The sequence below is a fragment of the Panthera onca genome, chromosome D2 (genome assembly GCF_046562875.1).
Source record: "Panthera onca isolate mPanOnc1 chromosome D2, mPanOnc1 haplotype 2, whole genome shotgun sequence".
Taxonomy (NCBI): domain Eukaryota; kingdom Metazoa; phylum Chordata; class Mammalia; order Carnivora; family Felidae; genus Panthera; species Panthera onca.
Genome location: NC_138349.1, coordinates 42,095,481 through 42,114,253, shown reverse-complemented (window position 1 = coordinate 42,114,253; position 18,773 = coordinate 42,095,481). Strand labels below are relative to the sequence as shown.

Here is an 18,773-nt window from a genome sequence, read left to right as displayed (position 1 = left end):
CACCTCAGACCTGTGGGAGTAAGTGCAGTGCCCCCTGAGGCCTCCTGAGGAGCAGGGGCAAGAGCAGATCATCCAAGTCCAGCAGATGCTGGAGGTGCAGGTGGAGGGTAGTAGCTGGGGAGAAGGCAGGGGGGCAGAGCTACAGAGGCTCTAGGATGCTTTAAGGCTGGTGTGAGGAGGACTGAGTGGGGCCCTCTGAGATGGAGACGTAGGAAGGCCTCAAAGGACAGGAATTTGGCCCAGGGCACAGGAAGGATGGCTCCAAGAGGCACTTTGAGGGGGCCTCTGATTGCAGTGAGAAGGGTGGGCTGGAGGAGAGGAGAAGACCCCCTGAGTCATTTCCTCTGCATGTGGAAGGAGCCAGCAATGCTCCCTGCAGGCACCAACAGAGCATCTCCATTCTTGCAGGGAGGTTTGGAGGACCCCCTCCCTGAGAGAGAAAAGGGAGGCTCTGCAGGGTGGTCCCTTTACCCACAGAAGGGGGCTGGAGCTGGGGGGAACCTTCCCCCAGGAAAGGGCATCTGAGGGAGTGTGAACCTGAGGCTCCACACTATGCAGTGACATATAGCCTTTAACCTATGACAGGTGCAGGAGGTAGGTATTTAATTCCCATGTTACTGAAGAAGAAACAAACCACCGAGAGGGTAAGCTTCTTTCCTAAGATCATAGGTTCAGGAGAAGCAGCGCAAGAATAAGGCCCCAGGACCACTCACATCCTTCCCAGCCTGCCACACATCTGCTCAGCTGTGGGTCACATGGTATCATGGGTGGTTTAAAAAGTAGGATTTAGGACCAGGCATTGACCCCTTCTGGAATTTAAACTTGCAGCCTGCATACACCCCCACATTTCCTATCACCCTTTTCTTAGCACTTCTCTATATCTTGTATGCTACATGAGTTTTCTGATTTGTGTTATTTACAGCGTCTCTCCTGTTACTAGAACCTAAGCTCCACGAGAGATTTTTGCTGTTTTGTTCCCTGCTGTATCCCCAGCAGGAAGGACAATGAAGGCACATAGTAGTTGTTCAACAGACTTTTGTTGCATGCATGAATGAGATGCCTAGATCCAGTCTCGCCCCTGACAAACCCCGAGCCAGCTGCTCATAGTGTTTTGACATCTGTCAAATGGTGTGCACAGCCATCCTCTTCTGACTTATTGGATTGGTCTGTATTTCTGTAAAATCCCTTTTTAAAGTCATAAGTGCACTTAAGACCGGATAGAAATTTAAAATGGAAAGGGACTCTAGATTTCCAGTCCATCCTTCCAGTGTATAAGGGTGAGCACTGAGGTCCACTGGTGAGCTGACCTGCAAAGTGATGCAAGGCGAGTGGTGGTGAGGTCAAGGCTAGGACCCCTGAAATGCCAGCCCAGGCATCTTTCCTGACCCGCCCGCATGCCTCTAAGAACATTGCCTGTGGCCGCACACAGAATTACTACTAACAGCAACCGCGTCATTTTCAAGCAAGGGAGACATTTTGAAAAAAAAAAAAAAAAAAAAAAAAAAAAAAAAAAAAAGTTAATCAAATAAAAGTTATGAAGAAGCATAACAGAACATCTTCTCCCAACTCAACTTTGTAAGATGGAATTCATTTTAATAAAAACGGATGGACATGCGAGGTGCTTTGCAGCCATTTAAATTGACAAACTCCAAGATGACTTATGGAGGTGAAGACTTTGCAGTTGATTAATGTGGCAGCTCCTACTTATCACCAGACTGGGTTCCCAAAGTCCCCTTGGCTGTCAAATCCTGTCTCATCCCTTCTTCTCTCCTGCCCTTCCAGCCATATTGGAGAGTAGTCACTTTTAATCATGACTTTGCCCAAGGTCCCTCTGCCACCTTCCATACTAGTTAAGAGTTTGGTTGGTGATGTTGCCACAAAACATCACATCAGCAGGTAAGAATTTTCCTCTATAATTCTGGAGTAAGAATTGCCACATTTCTTAAATTCCCTATATCTAATTTAACCTGCTCTGTACCCTGATCCTGTAGGTTCTGGTAGGATATGCAATCTGTTATTTTCAAATTCCTCCCATCTTTCAAGTTCGCAGAAAGTTCCACAACATGCCCCACCTAAGAAGGTAATCTCTCTTAGCATCATGCGGTCTCCCCATACTGCACCTCCCCATACAGAGGTGTCTTTGCCTCTGTCCTCCAATGTGTTCAGTCTTCTCTCCTCCACCTCTTCCAGGATCTTAGGCCTTGATGGTTTTCTGCCAATGTTGTCATTAGGCATGTCACACAAAAACCATTGAGTCAATGATCAGAAAGTCTTGGCTAATTTCTTGGAATAGGCTAGAGAAAATACCTTATAGTGGCTGGGAAAATGGCAATGTATACCTTTTTTTTTTAATGTTTATTTTTGAGAGAGGGACAGACAGTGCAAGTGGGAGAGGGGCAGAGAGAGAGAGAGAGAGAGAGAGGGAGACACAGAATCCAAAGCAGGCTCCAGGCTCCAAGCTGTCAGCACAGGGCCTGACAGTAGACAGCCCAATGTGGGTCTCAAACCCATGAACCATGAGATCACGACCTGAGCCTAAGTTGGACACTTAGCCGACTGAGCCACCCAGGTGCCCCAGCAATGTATATATAGAAATCTCCCAAGCAGCAACCATTCAAATAAGATTTTTAAGAGACCCCAACATGTGCTAATGAGGCTAAAATAAGACATTCGGAATTCAGGTCCATTTTAGTTCTCAATTTTAACTAAAATCTGCCTCCTCTCCCACTCCCCCAACCCTCCCCCCCCCCACCTGCTTTTATCTGGAAGAGAAGTGAAACCTTAACAAGGCTGGTATCCTGGATTTCAACTTCTGGCCCCTTCCTGAATCTTAGACCTTGAAGACAGGGTATCCTAGTCAAATAACTGTATAATTAAACTGTATAATTAATGAACAGGAGTGAAGTCCACTGAGCTTAGGGAAAGGGAGGGTAGAGGAGGGAGGTTGGACCTGACATCTAGAGCTCTTTTGTCTTTGGTGAAGGCTCTTTAGCGCCAGGCTGAATGCAGGCCTCAAGAGAGATTGAAAATCAGGACTGTATGTGAAATTGGTGATTCAGTTTTTAAAAAACCAATGCCCAGAATAACATGGATTTAAGGAAGCACATTAGTGGGGAGGGGGTCGGGGAGGGGGAGAAACGACCAGCAGTGGAAACCCCTGACTCCGTTATGCGTCCAGACTTGGAAGAGGCTGGGTGCTGGGCCTGGCCCTATTCTTCTGGGCACAGTAAGAGAACCCCTCACATACGGGAGAAATTCACCAGTTGTTCCAAGGCAAATTTTGCATCCTCCCTTTCCTTGGAAGGTTCTTGGCTCCCTCTGGAGGCTACAGACCTCCCCTGCAGGCCACTTCTCTTGAGAGAGGGCTTTACACACCCTGGTTAATTGTATAATTTGTTTATTTTGTTTGGAGAAGAAGTCTTGAGAGAGGACTAAAAATCATATCATAAGAGATAGATCCCATAGGAAAAAAACTTTTATTTTAAAAATAAATTGTTCTCCAATAGGCTTTGATTTGTACCACTTCTTAGTGATTTTCAGACACTAATTTTGAGTGGGGGTTGGGAGGCAGTACATTCTGGAAGGAGGGTTGGGGTTCCTTAAATTTAACATCTTCTTCCCTGGTCATCTTGTGTTGTCCTGGGGTAGGAGACAGGAAGCCAGTGGCCTCTGATACCCTCGCTATTTCTAAGCCGCTTGGATTAGCAGGCTATTTTCACTTCCAGCCTCTCTCATCAGCAAGGAAGCAAGGAGGTCCTTAGGCCAGGTGGCAGCTAATCCTATGGAACCCAGGAAATGTGAGACAGGCGCCCTCCAGTGGGGATCTCCTAGGCAGGCTTCTTCGCCCACAAGTAATTTGGTATGCATCCTTTTTTTCTGAGTCATGTTCTCTCATTGCACTAAAGCTGTGTGGATAACCAAGGCCCTCACTGACACACAAACACAACCATTGGCCATGTGACGGGCTGAGTAGGCAGATGCAGGGACATAGGAAGCAGGAAGGTGAGTGAGATGGGAGAAAAGCTGGGGTCCTCCCCTCTGATGCTCCAGTGTGGTCCCTGGCCTCTGCTGGACTGGGGTCTTTGGCCAAGTCTCCAGCAAGGATCCTGATGGTGAAGTAAAGGCCCAGCCTGTCTGTGGGCTGGGGTTACCTTTGGGAGATGGGGAGGATAGCCTGGCCCGGTCCCTCTCACCACAGATCAGTGGTGCCTTGGGGGGGGGGGGGTCCTCAAGCAGGGGGAGACCTGAGAAGGTTACATGGCAGAACAGTGGCCCTGACTGCAGGCTGGGCCACAGAAATGGGGTAGGAGGCTGTGGTGGGGATTTAGGAACCAAACCAGGACTCCAAAACAAGGGAGAGGGGAATGAACTATTAACTATTAATTCTGACAACTCATTTAGTGTCCTGGTGATTATGTAGATACCTGGGTGGGAGTGGTGGTGGGAGCAGAGAGGAGGGAGCTGGGGTTAACTCTCATATCTCTGCCCTAATTTCAGAAGGGAGGGGTAGCTGTGTAAAGGATGGGGTCCTGGGGGCAGGAGCAGATCTTATCCAGGTAAGGTGAGAGAAGGTGGAGGTGATGAGCTCATACTGGGACATCAAGAGCAAAAGGGGCTTGTAGTCTTTCGGAACAGAGGCTGCTAGGCAGCTGTGGGTCACCTGGTTCTGCCACCAGAAGAGAAGCCTTTCCTTTTCCTTTTTCTCCAGCCTTCTGTCTCCAAGCAGGTGGTAAGAGTATAAGAGAGCTGGCTCAGGAACGCTGACCCTTTCCCTTTGGTCTGCATGGGACCCTCTGGGTCTGCTTCTCCCACTATAGACCCTCTCCCCAGGCTGGGCCCAGGACCTCTTCATGGTATGGTGGGAACATCAGGGTCTTTGGAGCCAGACAGATGTGGGTTCAAAGCTCACCTGCCCCTCGCCTGGATGTCTTGAGGGGAGCCTGGGCTGTACCCAGTATTTGATGGGCAGGCTGGGGGCTTGAGCTGGACAGTGGGCACGAAAAAGGAGCTGGTCAGCAGGACCTCAGTCAAGGTCAGCCAGGGTGGCCTATGGAGGATGTTGCTGCCATCCCTGCTGAGTAGGGGCATGGCTATGCTGCCCTGCACATGGGGCACCTGGCCGCTGCTGCTGCCCAGCTATCACTTGCTTAAACATTCAACTTGTATGGGGCTCCTGAGTGAGTCAGTCAATTAAGCGTCTGACTCTTAGTATCAGCTCAGGTCACGATCTCATGGTTTGTGAGATCGAGCCACACATCAGGCTCTGTGCTGACAGTGCAGAGCCTGCTTGGGATTCTCTCTCTCCCCTCTCTCTCTGTTCCCCATCCCGCCCCCGCTTCTGTGCGTGCTCGCTCTCTCTCTCAAAATAAATAAATAAACACTAAAAAAAACCCATTCAACTTGCTTAAACAGATTAAACATTCTTCATAGGAACTTCTGATTGGCCCAGAAAGAACCCTGTGCCTGTACCCTGCTGCCAGGAAGCTGGAAAAGTGAACTTGTGGTGTGTCCAGCTTGGTAGTGGGGAAATGGTGAGAGGTGACATTGGCTGGGCACTGGATTAACCTTTTTCTTTTTTTTTTATAAATTTTTTTTTAACATTTATTCATTTTTGAGACAGAGAGAGACAGAGCATGAATGAGGGAAGGTCAGAAAGAGAGGGAGACACAGAATCTGAAACAGGCTCCAGGCTCTGAGCCGTCAGCCCAGAGCCCGACGCGGGGCTCGAACTCACGGACCGCGAGATCATGACCTGAGCTGAAGTCAGACGCTCAACCGACTGAGCCACCCAGGCACCCCTGGATTAACCTTTTTCATCTTCATAGCCCCAAAGGTGCTATTGTGGATCTCATTGTACAGATGAGAAGACTGAGGCCTGGAGAGGCAAAGTGACTTGCCCTGAGTTCTGTAGCTGGGAAGTAGCTGTCCTGGCCTATCCATCCAGACAGGGCTCCCAAATGCCTCACTGCTTCTTAGGGAGTCTGTTTCCCACAGGATCAGATGGGGAGCGATTCTCTGAACATTCAGAGGGTGTGCCTTTGCTGGGTGGCCTAAAGTAGGGCGAATGTCCGCTGTGCTGCCTATGTAAGCCCCTGTGAATTACGGAGCTTGACTGAGTGTCCACTGACTTCTGCAGAAATGATAAGAATGGTTGTGCAGTGCTCGCTTCGGCAGCACATGTACTGAAATGTCTGTCTATGGTACTGAGAAGATTAGCGTGGACCCCACACAGGAACGATATGCAAATTCGTGATATGCACAGGAATGATACGCAAATTAAAAAAAAATGGTTGTCTCTGCACTGTGAAGCCCAGAAGAGAGAAGTATGTCTGTCACCCACCCTAGGAGCTGCTCCACCCCTCCCCCTATTTAAGACCCGTCGAGACCTTTGCCATCTGCAAACCCCACAACACCTAGCCTGATACCGTAAACAAAATAAACAGTCAACAAATGTCAGTGGTGCAAATCAAAGAAATCCAAGTGATATACAAGGAAAACCCGTGGGAAAAAAATCAGCAATCGCTAATGATCACTAAGGTATGGTTAGGGACTCACGGTATAATGTATCTTATTTTATTTTTGGAAGAATGCTGTATTTGAAAATAATAATACATGCTTATTATAAGGATTTAAGGAAAGAGAAGAGTTCAAATATTGCCCCTGGTTCTACCAACTAGAGGAACCATTGTTTGATGTAGGTGACCATCAGATAGCTATGGGTGTGTGGGGGGCGGGGGGAGCGGGAAGGAGGAGGGAGGAGAAAGAGCCCCTAGAATATAAGCATGTAGGGGCCTCACACATCTGCCTGGATGTTAATAGGTCTAATGAAGAAAAAGGTGAAATCCCAGTATATGTGATGCTGCTAGAATTCAATCATGCCCTTCGTGTTACTTGAATCTAGCAGAAGGGAAAGGACCCAGAACGCCTTGCATCAGAGTTTTCCTACTTCAGCAGGGTTGGTTCAAGGTTTTCCAGGTGGCGAACCTCCTAGACATTGGTGGTGACCCAGGGGTGTGCCCAGATTCCACAGCTCCCTGGAGCCTGGGGAGGGGGCTGGTGGAGTCAGGGCTGTGTAGTGAGGTCAGCCCGGTGCCCTGGGGAAGTCGCCTGTGGCAGCTGCAGGCTGGACTCACCAGACAGCGAGGCCAGATGGCAACGGTCCCTCATCCTCCCTCACTCAGACATCTTGGAGCCCGGGGCTCTGAGAGCACTGATTGGCAGGGTGGGGGATGTCCTTGCTGTAACAGCTTCATCCCCACCGTGACTTTGGGCAGAGTCCTGGAGGTCTCTCACTTTTGGGTCCCTGTTGATTCTAGTGGAGTAAGGTTGCCTAGCTCCCAGGGGCCAGCCAGTGGCTGCCTTCCTCCAGGTCACCCCCGGGCTTCCTGTCTCCTCCTGGGGCTTGCCCAGTTCTGGAGGAGATCTTGGGGTCTTCAGCCCTCTTGCCCTGTTAGGAGTGGGCTTGGTCACCACAGCCAGTGCAGTGACAGACTGCCCTAGGCCAAGAAAGGCAGGCACCCAGACCACCGCCCAGGGCCACTCTACCCTCAAACAGCAATGCTGCGTGTCCAAGTGCCGCATGACACTAGAGCTCACTTTGGGGACCCTGGCGGAAGCCAGAGAACAAGGCCTTGGGCGGAACACATGAAGGGAAGACAGACTTGCTGCCAGATACTCACGTGCGTTCCTGCACCAGGCGCTGTGCTAAGCGATGGGCAGTGGGAGACCAGGGTGAGCACGATGGCTGCCACCCCTGAGGAGAATGCTGGGACAGAAATGATCCCAGGGCAGGAGGGAGAGGTGCTTTAATGGGGAAGATGCGGAGGCAGGGAGGGCAGACGGGGGACAATGTGCTGGGGGAGTGGGGGTCCCTGACCTCTGGGCCTGCACTGTCCCACAGGGGATCCGCCGGCCGCAGGTGGCCCCTGAGCCCCAGACATGTGCGTGAGGAAGGGGAAGAAGCACTTTACGTGCAGACTACCTACCAGATTTTGAAGGCTCCGTGCAAAAACATCTCATTCACAATCATTTTTATGTTGCTGAAATGATACTACTGTGGATATAGTAGGGTAAATAAATCACACTAGTAAAATACACGTCACCTGTTTCTTTTTACTTTTTAAGAAGGTGGCTACTAGAAAAGGTAAAGTGACGTGAGTGCTGCGATCTGCGGCTCACGTCGTAGCTCGGTCGGATGGAGCTGCTCTAGGGCTTGGCAATTAAGAAGCATGGGTAGGAGGTACATCTGACTTCGCCTCCCCAAAATAACTACTATGGAGGGGGTTGCCTCTGAGGGGTGAGCTGCCTGTCCCTATGTGCTCAGAGATGTTGGCAATGGTGAAGAGACCATCGGGTGAACCGCAAGGGTGCCTTCAACTCTAAGCCTACCGGGGCTCAGCAGGTCCCTTTTCTGAACCCGGAGACCTCAGGCAGGACCACGTGCTGGAGTGCCCTTGGTGTGTCGCCTGGAGGTCCCACCCATCCTGGGGCTCCTCCTCGCCCTCAGCAGAGTGTGCTGGAGCATCTCCTTGGCTCTGGTGAGGGCTCCCTCAGCAGGGACAGCCACGTGGGGCACCACACCCACCCCTTCCCAGGAGCTGCCATCCACAGCCCCCACTGAGCGGGCCGTGGGGATGGTGATGTAGAGATGAGTGTCATCCACGTGGTAGGTTTGTGGTGGCTGGCAGCCCCCGCTGGTCACTTCCCCAATGACCAGTGCCCGGCCCAGCTTCTTCATGATGTAGGTAAACTCCTCCGCGGCGCCGGCTGTCAGCGCGCTGGTCAGAATGGCCACGTTCTTCTTGGAGCCGTAGCGTTCACCTGGAAGACAGAGGATGGGGAGTCCAGTCAGCACTGTGGGGCACCTGCCTTCTCCGTACTGTGTGGACCCGCAAAGAGGAAGGCCTGGGATTTGGTTCTGTGGCCTTGTGTCCACATGCAGGGCATTCCTTTGTGAGCCCCAGTTCTGCAAGTGTCAAATGGGGCTACGAGCGTGTGCCCCATCTCCAGTTTGTAAGGGCTTGACAGCTGCTTCACGCACTTCTGGCACTTTTATCTTTGAGTGACGGGAAAAGCCTTGACTCTCCCAAGGAAAGGATGCGCTTCCTCTTCATGAATCATAAGAATGCCTAACCTGCCAGATTCTCTTTTCACTTTGGACTCCCGGAAGACCCAAACTCGTGGCTTCACGACAACAGCCCTCTAGGGCAACGATGTCCGATAGAAACACAACGTGAGCCAGAAAGTGAGCCACAGATGTCGCTGCAAGTTTTCTAGGAGTCACATTAAACAAGAAAAAAAAAAAAAAAGCACAGATGACATGAATCTTAACCATATTTTATTTAACTCAACATATCCAAAACAAGTTTGTCTCAAAAATGTAATCAGTAACATTGTGGAGATATTATACATCTTTATTTTTCCATGAAAAGCCCTAAAATACCTGGTGTATATTTTACACCTGTCACATCCCAATTCATATGAGCCACATTTCAGTGCTCAGTGGCTGCATGTGGCAAGCGGCTCCCATACTGGACATCATTGCAATCTAGGACCCCATGCTCTTGCAGATTTGAGTCTGTTTGTAACTCCTGGTTTTGAATACTGTTTGAATTTACAGTTCACCCGGTTCTAATTTTTATTTACGTTTTGCAGTATTTGTGAATGTGTGCCCTGGAATCTCCCTCGAATCCTTGTGTGATAAGGAAGTGTACAAATGAAAATTGTGGGGTGCTTTTCTGGTCATATGCACCCTTCCTCCCACCGCTCTCCCAGCCCCTCGTCGGATGGGAGCGTAGGTTTCTTGGTTTGTCATGCTGAGCAAGGGAATCAGAGTGAGCCTATCACCCGTGATGGGGACCACGAGAGCCCTGGCTCTACAGAGCGTGGCGCCTGTGCAGGGCAGAGACCCCATCAGAACCACAAACTTTATTCAGGCAGGTGTGCTGAGCTGCTGCTGACAGCTCAGGGAGGATGAGCACCAGAAACTCTGTGGGGTTTGGTGAAGGGCAAGGGTCCTTCTAATTCTGCTGTGCCTTGCATGCTGATGGTTGTCGTGGCCAGAACAGAGGGCATTTTGGTTTTAGAGAAACTGGCATTCAGATTTGGGCGCTTCCACTTATTAGCTGAGTGATGTTAGACAAGAGACTCGACCTAGTCAAGGCTCATCTAGAAAATAAGCATAATGGTAGAATTTTGTAGGGATTAAGAATCATATGTAAAAGTGTAGTGCATGCAGAGCTTTATATTCCATTTACTGTTACTTTTCCCTGGACCCAAGCTGTCTTTCCCTGATTTTCCAGAAGCTTCTAGAATGAGAACAGGAAAGGGAAAGCGTCTGTACATACCTGCGAGCCGGGTGTGGGTCCAGAGCTCACTGACAGAGTTGTTGGGCCGGCTGTAGATTTTGTCCAACAGAATTGGAGGACCTTCATCAAAGAAGTAGGAGCACAGGGCAGAGATGGAGGAGGTGGGGCCACCGATGTTGAACCTAAGGGAAGGGAAGTGGGGGTCATTGGGGCAGAGCTCACAGGGAGGCCCTCGGTTCCCCTCTGGGAGCCTGGGACCTTTGCCCTGAGGAGGACACTAATTCCAGGCAGCCTCCCTGTCCCATCCTTCTCCTGCAGAATTCTATGGTTGGCATTTCCCAGAGTACAAGTCTCTTGAGAAATTTCAAAACACTGGTGCCATACCTGCCCTTTCTGATCACATATTAATACATTATGTGATACATATTGTGTCCATTACATTAAAGGCTCTGACAAGTCCTGCAGTCATGAACTTGCTGATAGATTTTCCTCATTTACTAACCATAGACTCCTCTCCACACCCATGCTGCCTGTGAGGACACTGTTTTCCCGGCTGCATTCTCTATAATTTCATAAGACCCACTGCGCATTTTTGTTCAGGTCTCCTAATGAGCTGCTACTTAGTACAGTAGAGTGCTCAGAGTTGTGGAACCACACTGGATGGGGAGTGGAAGAGTGGGGGAGGCGACAACCTGTGCCTGTCCTAGGACGTTCGGATTTGCCCTGTTATGTGAACTCTTTGGGACCCTGTCTCCTCATCTGTGAATAAGAAGTGTGGGCTGGTGATATGATAGGAGTCTCTTCTGGTTGAAGGTCTAGGGTGGCCCAGCTGGGTTTAGGGCCTTTGACCTCAGTGTCTGAAACTCCAAACCTCAGGTTAGAAGGGTCTGGAAGCACTCTGTAGGCTGGGCCACTTCCTTTTTTACAAATGTAGCCACAGAGCCCTGGGAGAGATTTTGGAGAACAAGCCTCTGAGATCTGGAGCCCTCTAGTGACAGACAAGAACCACAGCTGAGCTGCAGACAAGCAAGTCATGACTTGGCCAAGCAGGCAAGTCATGACTTGGCCAATTCTGGCAGCCTGTCTCCTGCAGCTACAAAGTGGGGTTCTGTATCCCTGGGGGAGCAGCCTGCCCCTCCCTGTGTCCATGGAGGCAGGGGCCTGGTTGCTGGGGGTGGGTATCTACCTAAAAGCGTCCCTCCACCAGCCATTTTGTGATGCAAAGAATTCTTTTTGCCACAATAGTGGCTTATTTTCACATTCTCTCGGGGACTCTGGCTTTCCAATTCTCATGATCAGGGTGGTCACGGGCTGACTTTGTATGACATAAGAGGCACAATGCAGGTGGTGGCCTAGCTAGCTGTCCCAAACATGACTGATCACCAGAATCACCCGGGGTGATGCCTTTCAAATACACAGATGACTGGGCCTCACCCCGGAGCTTTAGATTCAGTAGGGTCACGTTAAGCCCCCAGAATCTGTTTTTAAAGTCTCCCTTCCTCCTCTCTCTCCACTGAGTCCTATGGCCAGGCAAGTTTGGAAACCACAGGAGTAGCCCAGTGATTCTCAGCCTGGAATTAACACTGGGATCATCTGAGGAGCTTAGAAAGATCACCGATGTTGGGGTCCCCCACGGCCAGTTACGCCGGAACCCCTGGGTTGGCTGGCCAGAGACCTCTGCCCCCCCAGCCACTGACCTCATGTCAATGATCATGGCATCCGTGTGCATGATCTTCTTCCAAACATGCTCCACCAGCAGCTCTGACACCTGGGTGAGCAGCTCACAGTCCCCAAACGTGTCAAACCTCAAGTAGCCAAGGTTGTCCTCAAACACATTAGTATGAAAGGAAAACTTGATCAGGTCCTCAAAGACTTCAGGGGAAGGGATCTGAAAAAAATGGGTGGGGGTCCAGCTCAGTGTCAGCAGAGGAGCAGATGTTACAGCTCAGGAAACCGGGCACCACAGTTTTCCTTTATACGTGAAAGATATTGAGGGTATGGGAGGGAATTAACATTTCTGAAGAAGGTTTCCAATGGAGCGCCTAGGAGGTTATGTGGGTGGTGGGCCTAGGATGTGGACCCAAATGCGGTTGGCAGACTCCTTACAGAGAACGTTCATGCATGTCAAGCCCACACCGCGGTGTCCAGAGCTGCAAGCCCCAGGCGTGGTCTCCACTCTGACTCCCCTGACCTCACCAGATACCTCCTGATGGTTCTGAGTTCATCTTCTTCCCTAGGGCTGGGAGGGAAGACATTAGCTAGCTCCTGGGCCCCTGAACCTTTAGAAGGGGGTTTGGCCCTGTGCTGAGCACATTACAGCCCTTACCATCACCATGAGGGCACCCTATAGCATCCCCATCCTTTCAATGAGGACACTGAAGCACAGAGTGATTAAGTAACTTGCCCAAGGTCACACAGCCAGTAGGTGGTGGAACCAGAAGCTGAATCCATATGTGACTCCAAACCATGAATCCTGGCGATGCTGGAAAGGAGTGAGTCCTCGATTTGGAATCTGGTGGCCCTGTGAGTCTAGCACAGTGCTGGCACATTCTAGGCTCCCCCAACATGTTTTGTGCCTCATCTTCTCTCTCCAAGACTGCTAGAAGGACACAGGCTCTGTGGGCCGGAATGTTAACTGGGACACCCAGCCTCCAGGGTCTGCTTTGCCCTTAGTCACAAGCTCTTCAGCCATGGGTCACACTCCTCTGCACCCCTCTGGGTTTCCATTTCTCTTTTTGTAAAACAGGGATGATGATTCTGCACTAGATGCTTCTGGTGCCCTTGGCCCTCCTCTGATTTTTGCTACAACCGCTCCTCATCTGACAGGGCCTTGCCTCCAGCACACCCCTATGTCTTTCCATTGTCGATTTCAGGACCTTCTCCAAGCTGCCTCAGAGTTTGAGAGAGTTCATGTCCCCAGGGGGACCTTTAGCCAAAGAAGGACAGGAACTGCTGGGTCCTGTCTGTAGATGGACGGCTCCAGGAAGCCTTCCCCACACTTGTTAGGGTTCTATAGGAATTTTAGGAAGCAACAGCTTCCATAATGCCCTTACCCATCAGCTTTTCCTCCTTTCCTATCCCATTCTCCCTGCCCCCTCACTTCTGCTTCAAAGACGGCCTCCCACCTGAACTGCCTGCATCCTAGACCTCCTTTCAAGGGACCCTGAGACAAATGTTGCCCTGACTACTTGTGACTCTGCCACAAAATCACAGAGGATAAATGATGTGGAGAGATGTTGTAAATATCGCTTCCCGATGAAGCTCTTAGCTTATGGGAGTGTCTGATGAATCCATGGCCACTGGTCTAGAGAACTTCTCTCTCATCCACCCAGCAGCAAAACTCCTCAACCTTGATTTACCTTTTCAGTGTTTTCCCCAAATGCCATTGCCGGCTTCGAATATACTGACCACAATAGCCTGGCTCGGAATTTGCCATCCAGCTGGCCCTTGGACCAGACTGCACGCCCACCAAGTGCAGCTCCTTCTGGAGGCTTTGCATCATGGGAGGGGAGGAGAAGGCAGGTGGTGCCTGACCACTGCCATGATTCTCCAGGCTGTGCGCCGTCAGCACCCCTGACCATGCCACAGCCTGTGTCTAGGCTCCATGCTTTAGCTCTGAGGCAACTGTGAGGCCAAGACCTCTGCCTGCTCCTCTCTCTCCATCTGAAACCCCACGAGGCAGGCAGGTGGTGAGAATGAACACAAACCCCGCATTTCCAGGGGACGAAACCGTAGTGACTTCTCATGACCTGACCTTTTCGCCAACACTGATGATGAGAAGTGCTGCAAACATTTGCCTTCCACCCCGCCAAGAGTGCCACTCCTTCTATACCAGGGGTTTTCAAACTGAGTCCTCATGGATTATCAGTGCTCTACAGAGGTGCTCAGGGACACCAGAAGAAGAAGGGATGACAGGATGAGAGGAAGGGAAAGATGTGACTAATGAGAACTTAAACACGAAAACGAGTCTGGAAGCGATTGCCCGGCACTGTGCACAGAGCCCTGGATGTGCAGACAACCAGTCGGCTCATGGCTGGGACTGTGCTAGGCTCAGTCTCCCTTGTGTCTCACCTGCATGGGCACAATCCCAGGAATGCGGTCCTTGGCATCCTCGGGGATATGGGCTGTCTTCAGGTGTGGGTCTCCGGACAGCATTTGCAGATCGGCCCCCAGCATCTCAGCCAAGGCCCCTTCTGAGGTCACCCTTGAATAGCGGCTCTGCATACGGCTCAGTTTGGCCGCCATCTTGGCCCCCAGTTCAGGGGAGGCATAGTTATCGGCTACCAGCTTCCCGGCTGTCTGCAGCACAGTGGGCACCTTGGCCCGCAGGGCCACTATGTCCCGGGCTGTGGAGAGGGCCTCACTCATGGGCACGGTGATGTCGGGCTCCACCCCAGCCAGGTCCCAGGCTTCGCCTGTGGTGGCGCTCAGGGCCATCTGCGTGGGCATGGAGGCGTATAAGGGGCTACTGCCCACCTGGTAGATGCCCACAGAGAGTGCCCCTCCAGCTGTGGGCTCCCCAATGATGGTGGCCCGCTGTAGGTCCTGCATGGTGTGAGCAAACGCCTCAGCTGCCGACCCGCTGATGTGGCTCATCAGGATGTAGAGGTCTTTGTGCGGGCCGTAGCGCTTGCCAGCCACCTGGGGCAGGGTCCACACTTCCGTGACCCTCGAGGTCGCCCTGTCAAAGACAGAGTAGAGGTGCTGGCGGGGCTCCGCTTCAAAGAAGTAGGAGCAGAGCAGCGGCACAGCCGTGGAGTAGCTACCAGGGTTGTATCGCAGGTCGACAACCAGCGAGGCCGTGTCCACCAGCCTCTGCCACACCAGCTGCACCAGCTGTGGCCCGATGGCCTTCACCGTCTCCAGCTCGGCCATGGCGTCGAAACGCAGGTAACCCAGCCGGCCAGGCAGCACCTCTGTTTTAAACAGGGCTTCGATGAGGTAGGAGACCTCCTCTGGGGAGGGCACGACAGGGGGTGGGGGGGGCACCTCCTCGGCCACCATCTCACTGGGGCTGTGGAACACCAGCAGACGGTGGTCCCCAGACATCTCCTGCAGGTCGGCCGTGAGCTGGGAGGCCAGTGACTCCAGGTCCACGGCGGTGCGGTAGGCCCCCTGGGCCAGCTTGGCTCGAAGCAGGGCACTGGTCTGCCCGATGACCTCTGGCCGTGCATAGTGAGCCTCGACCAGGTGCCCCGTGCCCTCCACCAGGGCCTCCAGGCTGCGGTGGAACTCCAGCACCTCCTGGGCCCTGTCCAGGGCTTCCTCGGCCAGCACGATGGCATCGGGCACCACGCCACCTCCCAACCAGCACTCGCCGTGGTTGTCGATGAAGGTGAGCACGGGCACGGTGAGCACCAGGCCACCCTCCGGCGTCTCCAGCAGGGGCACCGTGCGGGTGTGCAGCAGGCTGCCCGCGGTGATCTCGCCCACCAGCGTGGCCCAGCCCAGCGACTGCATGAGGAAGGCCAGCTCCTCGGCCGCAGTGGCGGTGCGGTGGCTGGTGAGCAGGTACACGCCGCGCTGGGTGGGGTAGCCCTGGCCCAGCAGCTCCATGCGGCTGAAGTGCTCCTGCGTGATGTTGGTGCGGCGGTCATAGGTGGTAAAGAGGCGCACGGAGCCGTTGTCGGGGCCCTGGAAGTAAGACAGTAGCAGGGGCACAGCAGAGGACGGCCCCCCAGGGTTCTGGCGCAGGTCCACGATGAGGTGCTCCGTGCCCCGCAGGGGCGCCCACACCTGGCGCACAATGTAGGGGCTTAGCACCTCCAGCACGGAGGCATCGGCGAAGCTGTCAAAGCGGAGGTAGCCCACGTTGCCCGGTAGCACCGACACCTGAAACATAGAGACCACCAGGGCCTGCCGGGCAGCCTCGGCTCCGGGCACCGTGGGGACTACCTCCGGAGGCTCGTCCTCGCCAACCTCGGGCCCAGAAGAGGCGTCCTTGGCCCTCACGGCCCGCACCAGGAGCCTGGGGTCTTCAGACACAGTCTGTAGGCCAGCGTTGAGTTTGGTGACCAGGTCCTCCTCCGAGACTACTGCGGAGAAGTCCATGTTGGCCAGGTGGTGCAGCAGGCTGGGCACACGGTCCACCAGGGTGTAGTAGGTCTGCAGCGCCTCCTGCAGGCGCCGGACAACTCCTGGGAGGGCCCGGCGCAGAGTGAGGATGGCCAGGGCTTTCTCTAGGGCCTGCTCGGCTGGTGTCCCCACACAGGGCAGCACCCCACTGCCCTCCCATGTCTGGCTGCCCCCTCCCAGGGGCCCTAGGGACCTGGACACGGGCACAGTGAGGAAGAAGTCAGACTGGCCTATCCTCAGCTTCTGGAGGTCCAGGGCACCCCCCACAGTCCGCTCACCCACCACGATGGCCCTGCGCATCTGCTTGAGGATGTAAGTGATGTCCTCAGCCACGCCCCCAGTGTGGCCGCTGGTGAGGACCACCACATCCTTGTCGGCACTGTACCTTTCTCCCAGCACCTGGGGCAAGGTCCAGATCTCAGTGGTCGTATTGGAGGGACGGTCGTAGATGGTATCCACGTGCAGGACCGTGTTCCCTGGGTGCAGGTAGGAGATTACGTACGGGATGCCGGAAACGTGGCCCCCGGTGCAGTGCCGGAGGTCCAGCACCAAGGCAGAGGTGCCCATGAGCTTCCTCCAGACGCTGGCCACCAGGAAGCCCCCCAGCTTGCTCACCACCTCCTGGCTTGGGATGTCGTCCACACGCAGGTAGCCCACATTGCCCTCCAGAACCTCGTGGCGGATGCCCTTCTGCAGCCGGGCAAGCATTTCCTCTTTTGTGAGGTTGGTGAGTGCTGGGGCTTGCCGGGGAGCCTCGAGGGTGCTGGGCTCATATGAAATGACCAGGCGAGGGTCGTTCAAGGAGCTCTGCACCCCAGTCGTCAGCACATGGGCCAGAGTCTGAGGGTCCGAGATGGCGAGGATCTCACGACTCTTGATGGCCTGCTCGATGGCTTCCTGCATCCCCATCAGGTTCTCTGGGAAGCAATAGTTATCCAGGAGGACCTTGGCCATGTCCAGCACCAGGCTTGGCTGGAACAGGTGCGTGGGGCCAGCCAGGCCACAGAGCAGCATGGACAAGAGCAGGGCCCATTCTCTCGTCATGGGGATCCAGAAGGAGAGCTGGCTCCCAAGCAAAAGCTCCCTTGACTGTGTGTAAGGCCACGGCACTGCCCTGTGCGGCTGCCTTCCTCCCTCGTCCTTCTCAGCGGGTGGACAGAAGGTCCGGGGCTAAACTCGGGAGTTGGGGTGCGGCTTCCAGCTCCAGTAAGCCTTTAATCCTGTCTAATTCAAGCGCATCAGCCCTGGGGACTGGGGAGAAGGGCCCGAAGTGGTTTGACCCAGAAGGTATGTTGGATCTCATGCTACTGTGCTATCTCTGTGTATAGTAATCTGAATAACCACCGTTTATTTGCAGTGCCTGCCGCATGCCGGACTCCGTGCTTCATGCTTCACAAGGTGACAGTTTTCACCAGAGCCTTGCAAAATAGAGCGGTTAACCTGCTGGAAATAGCATCTTCCCACTACACTGGGTGATCCACGCCTCTGGAATTAGGTAGAGCTCACTGGAGGCCCGGCTCCGCGACTCACTGCTCTGTGGCCTTAGGGAAGTATCTTACTTATTGTGCAGACCACGTGAGAAAATATGTGTAAAGCATTTCACGGTTTCAGGCAAGACGGAAGCATTCCATCACTGATAAGTTCTCCCTGGTAGGTATTATCTCTGCTGTAGAGCTGAAGAAATAGATCTCAGTAGCTTACTGAAGCCCATCACCTTAGGGGTGAAGGGGACATTGAGAAGAAGTCTGGGGGGACTGCAGTCAGCCCAGACAGTGCAGAGGCTGAGTCTGGGGCTCCCATCTACTTCAGGGCTTGCAGCTTTTTTCTATATCTTGGTAATGCATCCAGGGAATTGGGGTGGTCCCCCCCTCCCGCCGCCACAACAGCTTTCAAACAGTAGGAATACGATGTCCGGACCTCCATGCAGGATGTGGTGAGTGGGAGGGGCATCTGCCTTCTAGACACCATGGGACCAGTGATTCTAGGTCAGGTGAGGTTAGCTCTGAGACCTGACAAGTGTCCATTCTCCTGGCTAAAGAAGACCCCCTGCTGGGTAAGGGCTCAGCTCTGGCCCGCTGCTTGCAGGAAGAACCCAATTGCAGGACTTAGGTCTCTGTGGTCCCAGACCTCACAGGCATCCAGATCATTCCCTCACCTGCACAGAGCATACAGGCCTGTCTCAGGTGAACAGCTGGACTCTTAGGCTCCCAGATCTTGCTCCTTGGCATGGAAGGGACATGGGTCCTGCTGAGGGCTGATTTGCCACAGATCTCCAAGTGTATCTGCCATGGAGCCCAGAGTCTAGAAGCCCTGCTTTGTCTCCGCACCCCTCGGAGGGTGGGCACTTTCCATATTTATCAGACAAGCACGGCTCAGACTGTACAGCCAGGA

The 18,773-nt window shown here is 53.1% G+C and overlaps 1 protein-coding gene across 1 annotated transcript; it reads right to left on the bottom strand.

Moving 5' to 3' along the window:
• Positions 1–6,551: 6,551 nt before the first annotated feature.
• Positions 6,552–17,538, bottom strand: RBP3 (retinol binding protein 3). The gene is made up of 4 exons (XM_060642248.3): positions 14,379–17,538; positions 12,005–12,195; positions 10,347–10,489; positions 6,552–8,820 (listed from the first exon to the last, which is right to left on the bottom strand). The coding sequence occupies exons 1-4, from the start codon at positions 17,424–17,426 to the stop codon at positions 8,426–8,428; spliced, it is 3,777 nt and encodes a 1,258-aa protein (XP_060498231.2). The 5' UTR covers positions 17,427–17,538; the 3' UTR covers positions 6,552–8,425.
• Between the last annotated feature and the right edge of the window lie 1,235 nt (positions 17,539–18,773).

Bases quoted from the DNA above. Each gene is read 5' to 3' on its own strand.
- RBP3 (XM_060642248.3), bottom strand. From the start codon at position 17,426: ATGACGAGAGAATGGGCCCTGCTCTTGTCCATGCTGCTCTGTGGCCTG. The intron at 12,196-14,378 runs GTGAGACACAAG...CATTTTTTTCAG, and splicing joins CTGGGATTGTGCCCATGCAG to ATCCCTTCCCCTGAAGTCTT. The intron at 10,490-12,004 runs GTCAGTGGCTGG...CCCTTCCCTTAG, and splicing joins GCCATGATCATTGACATGAG to GTTCAACATCGGTGGCCCCA.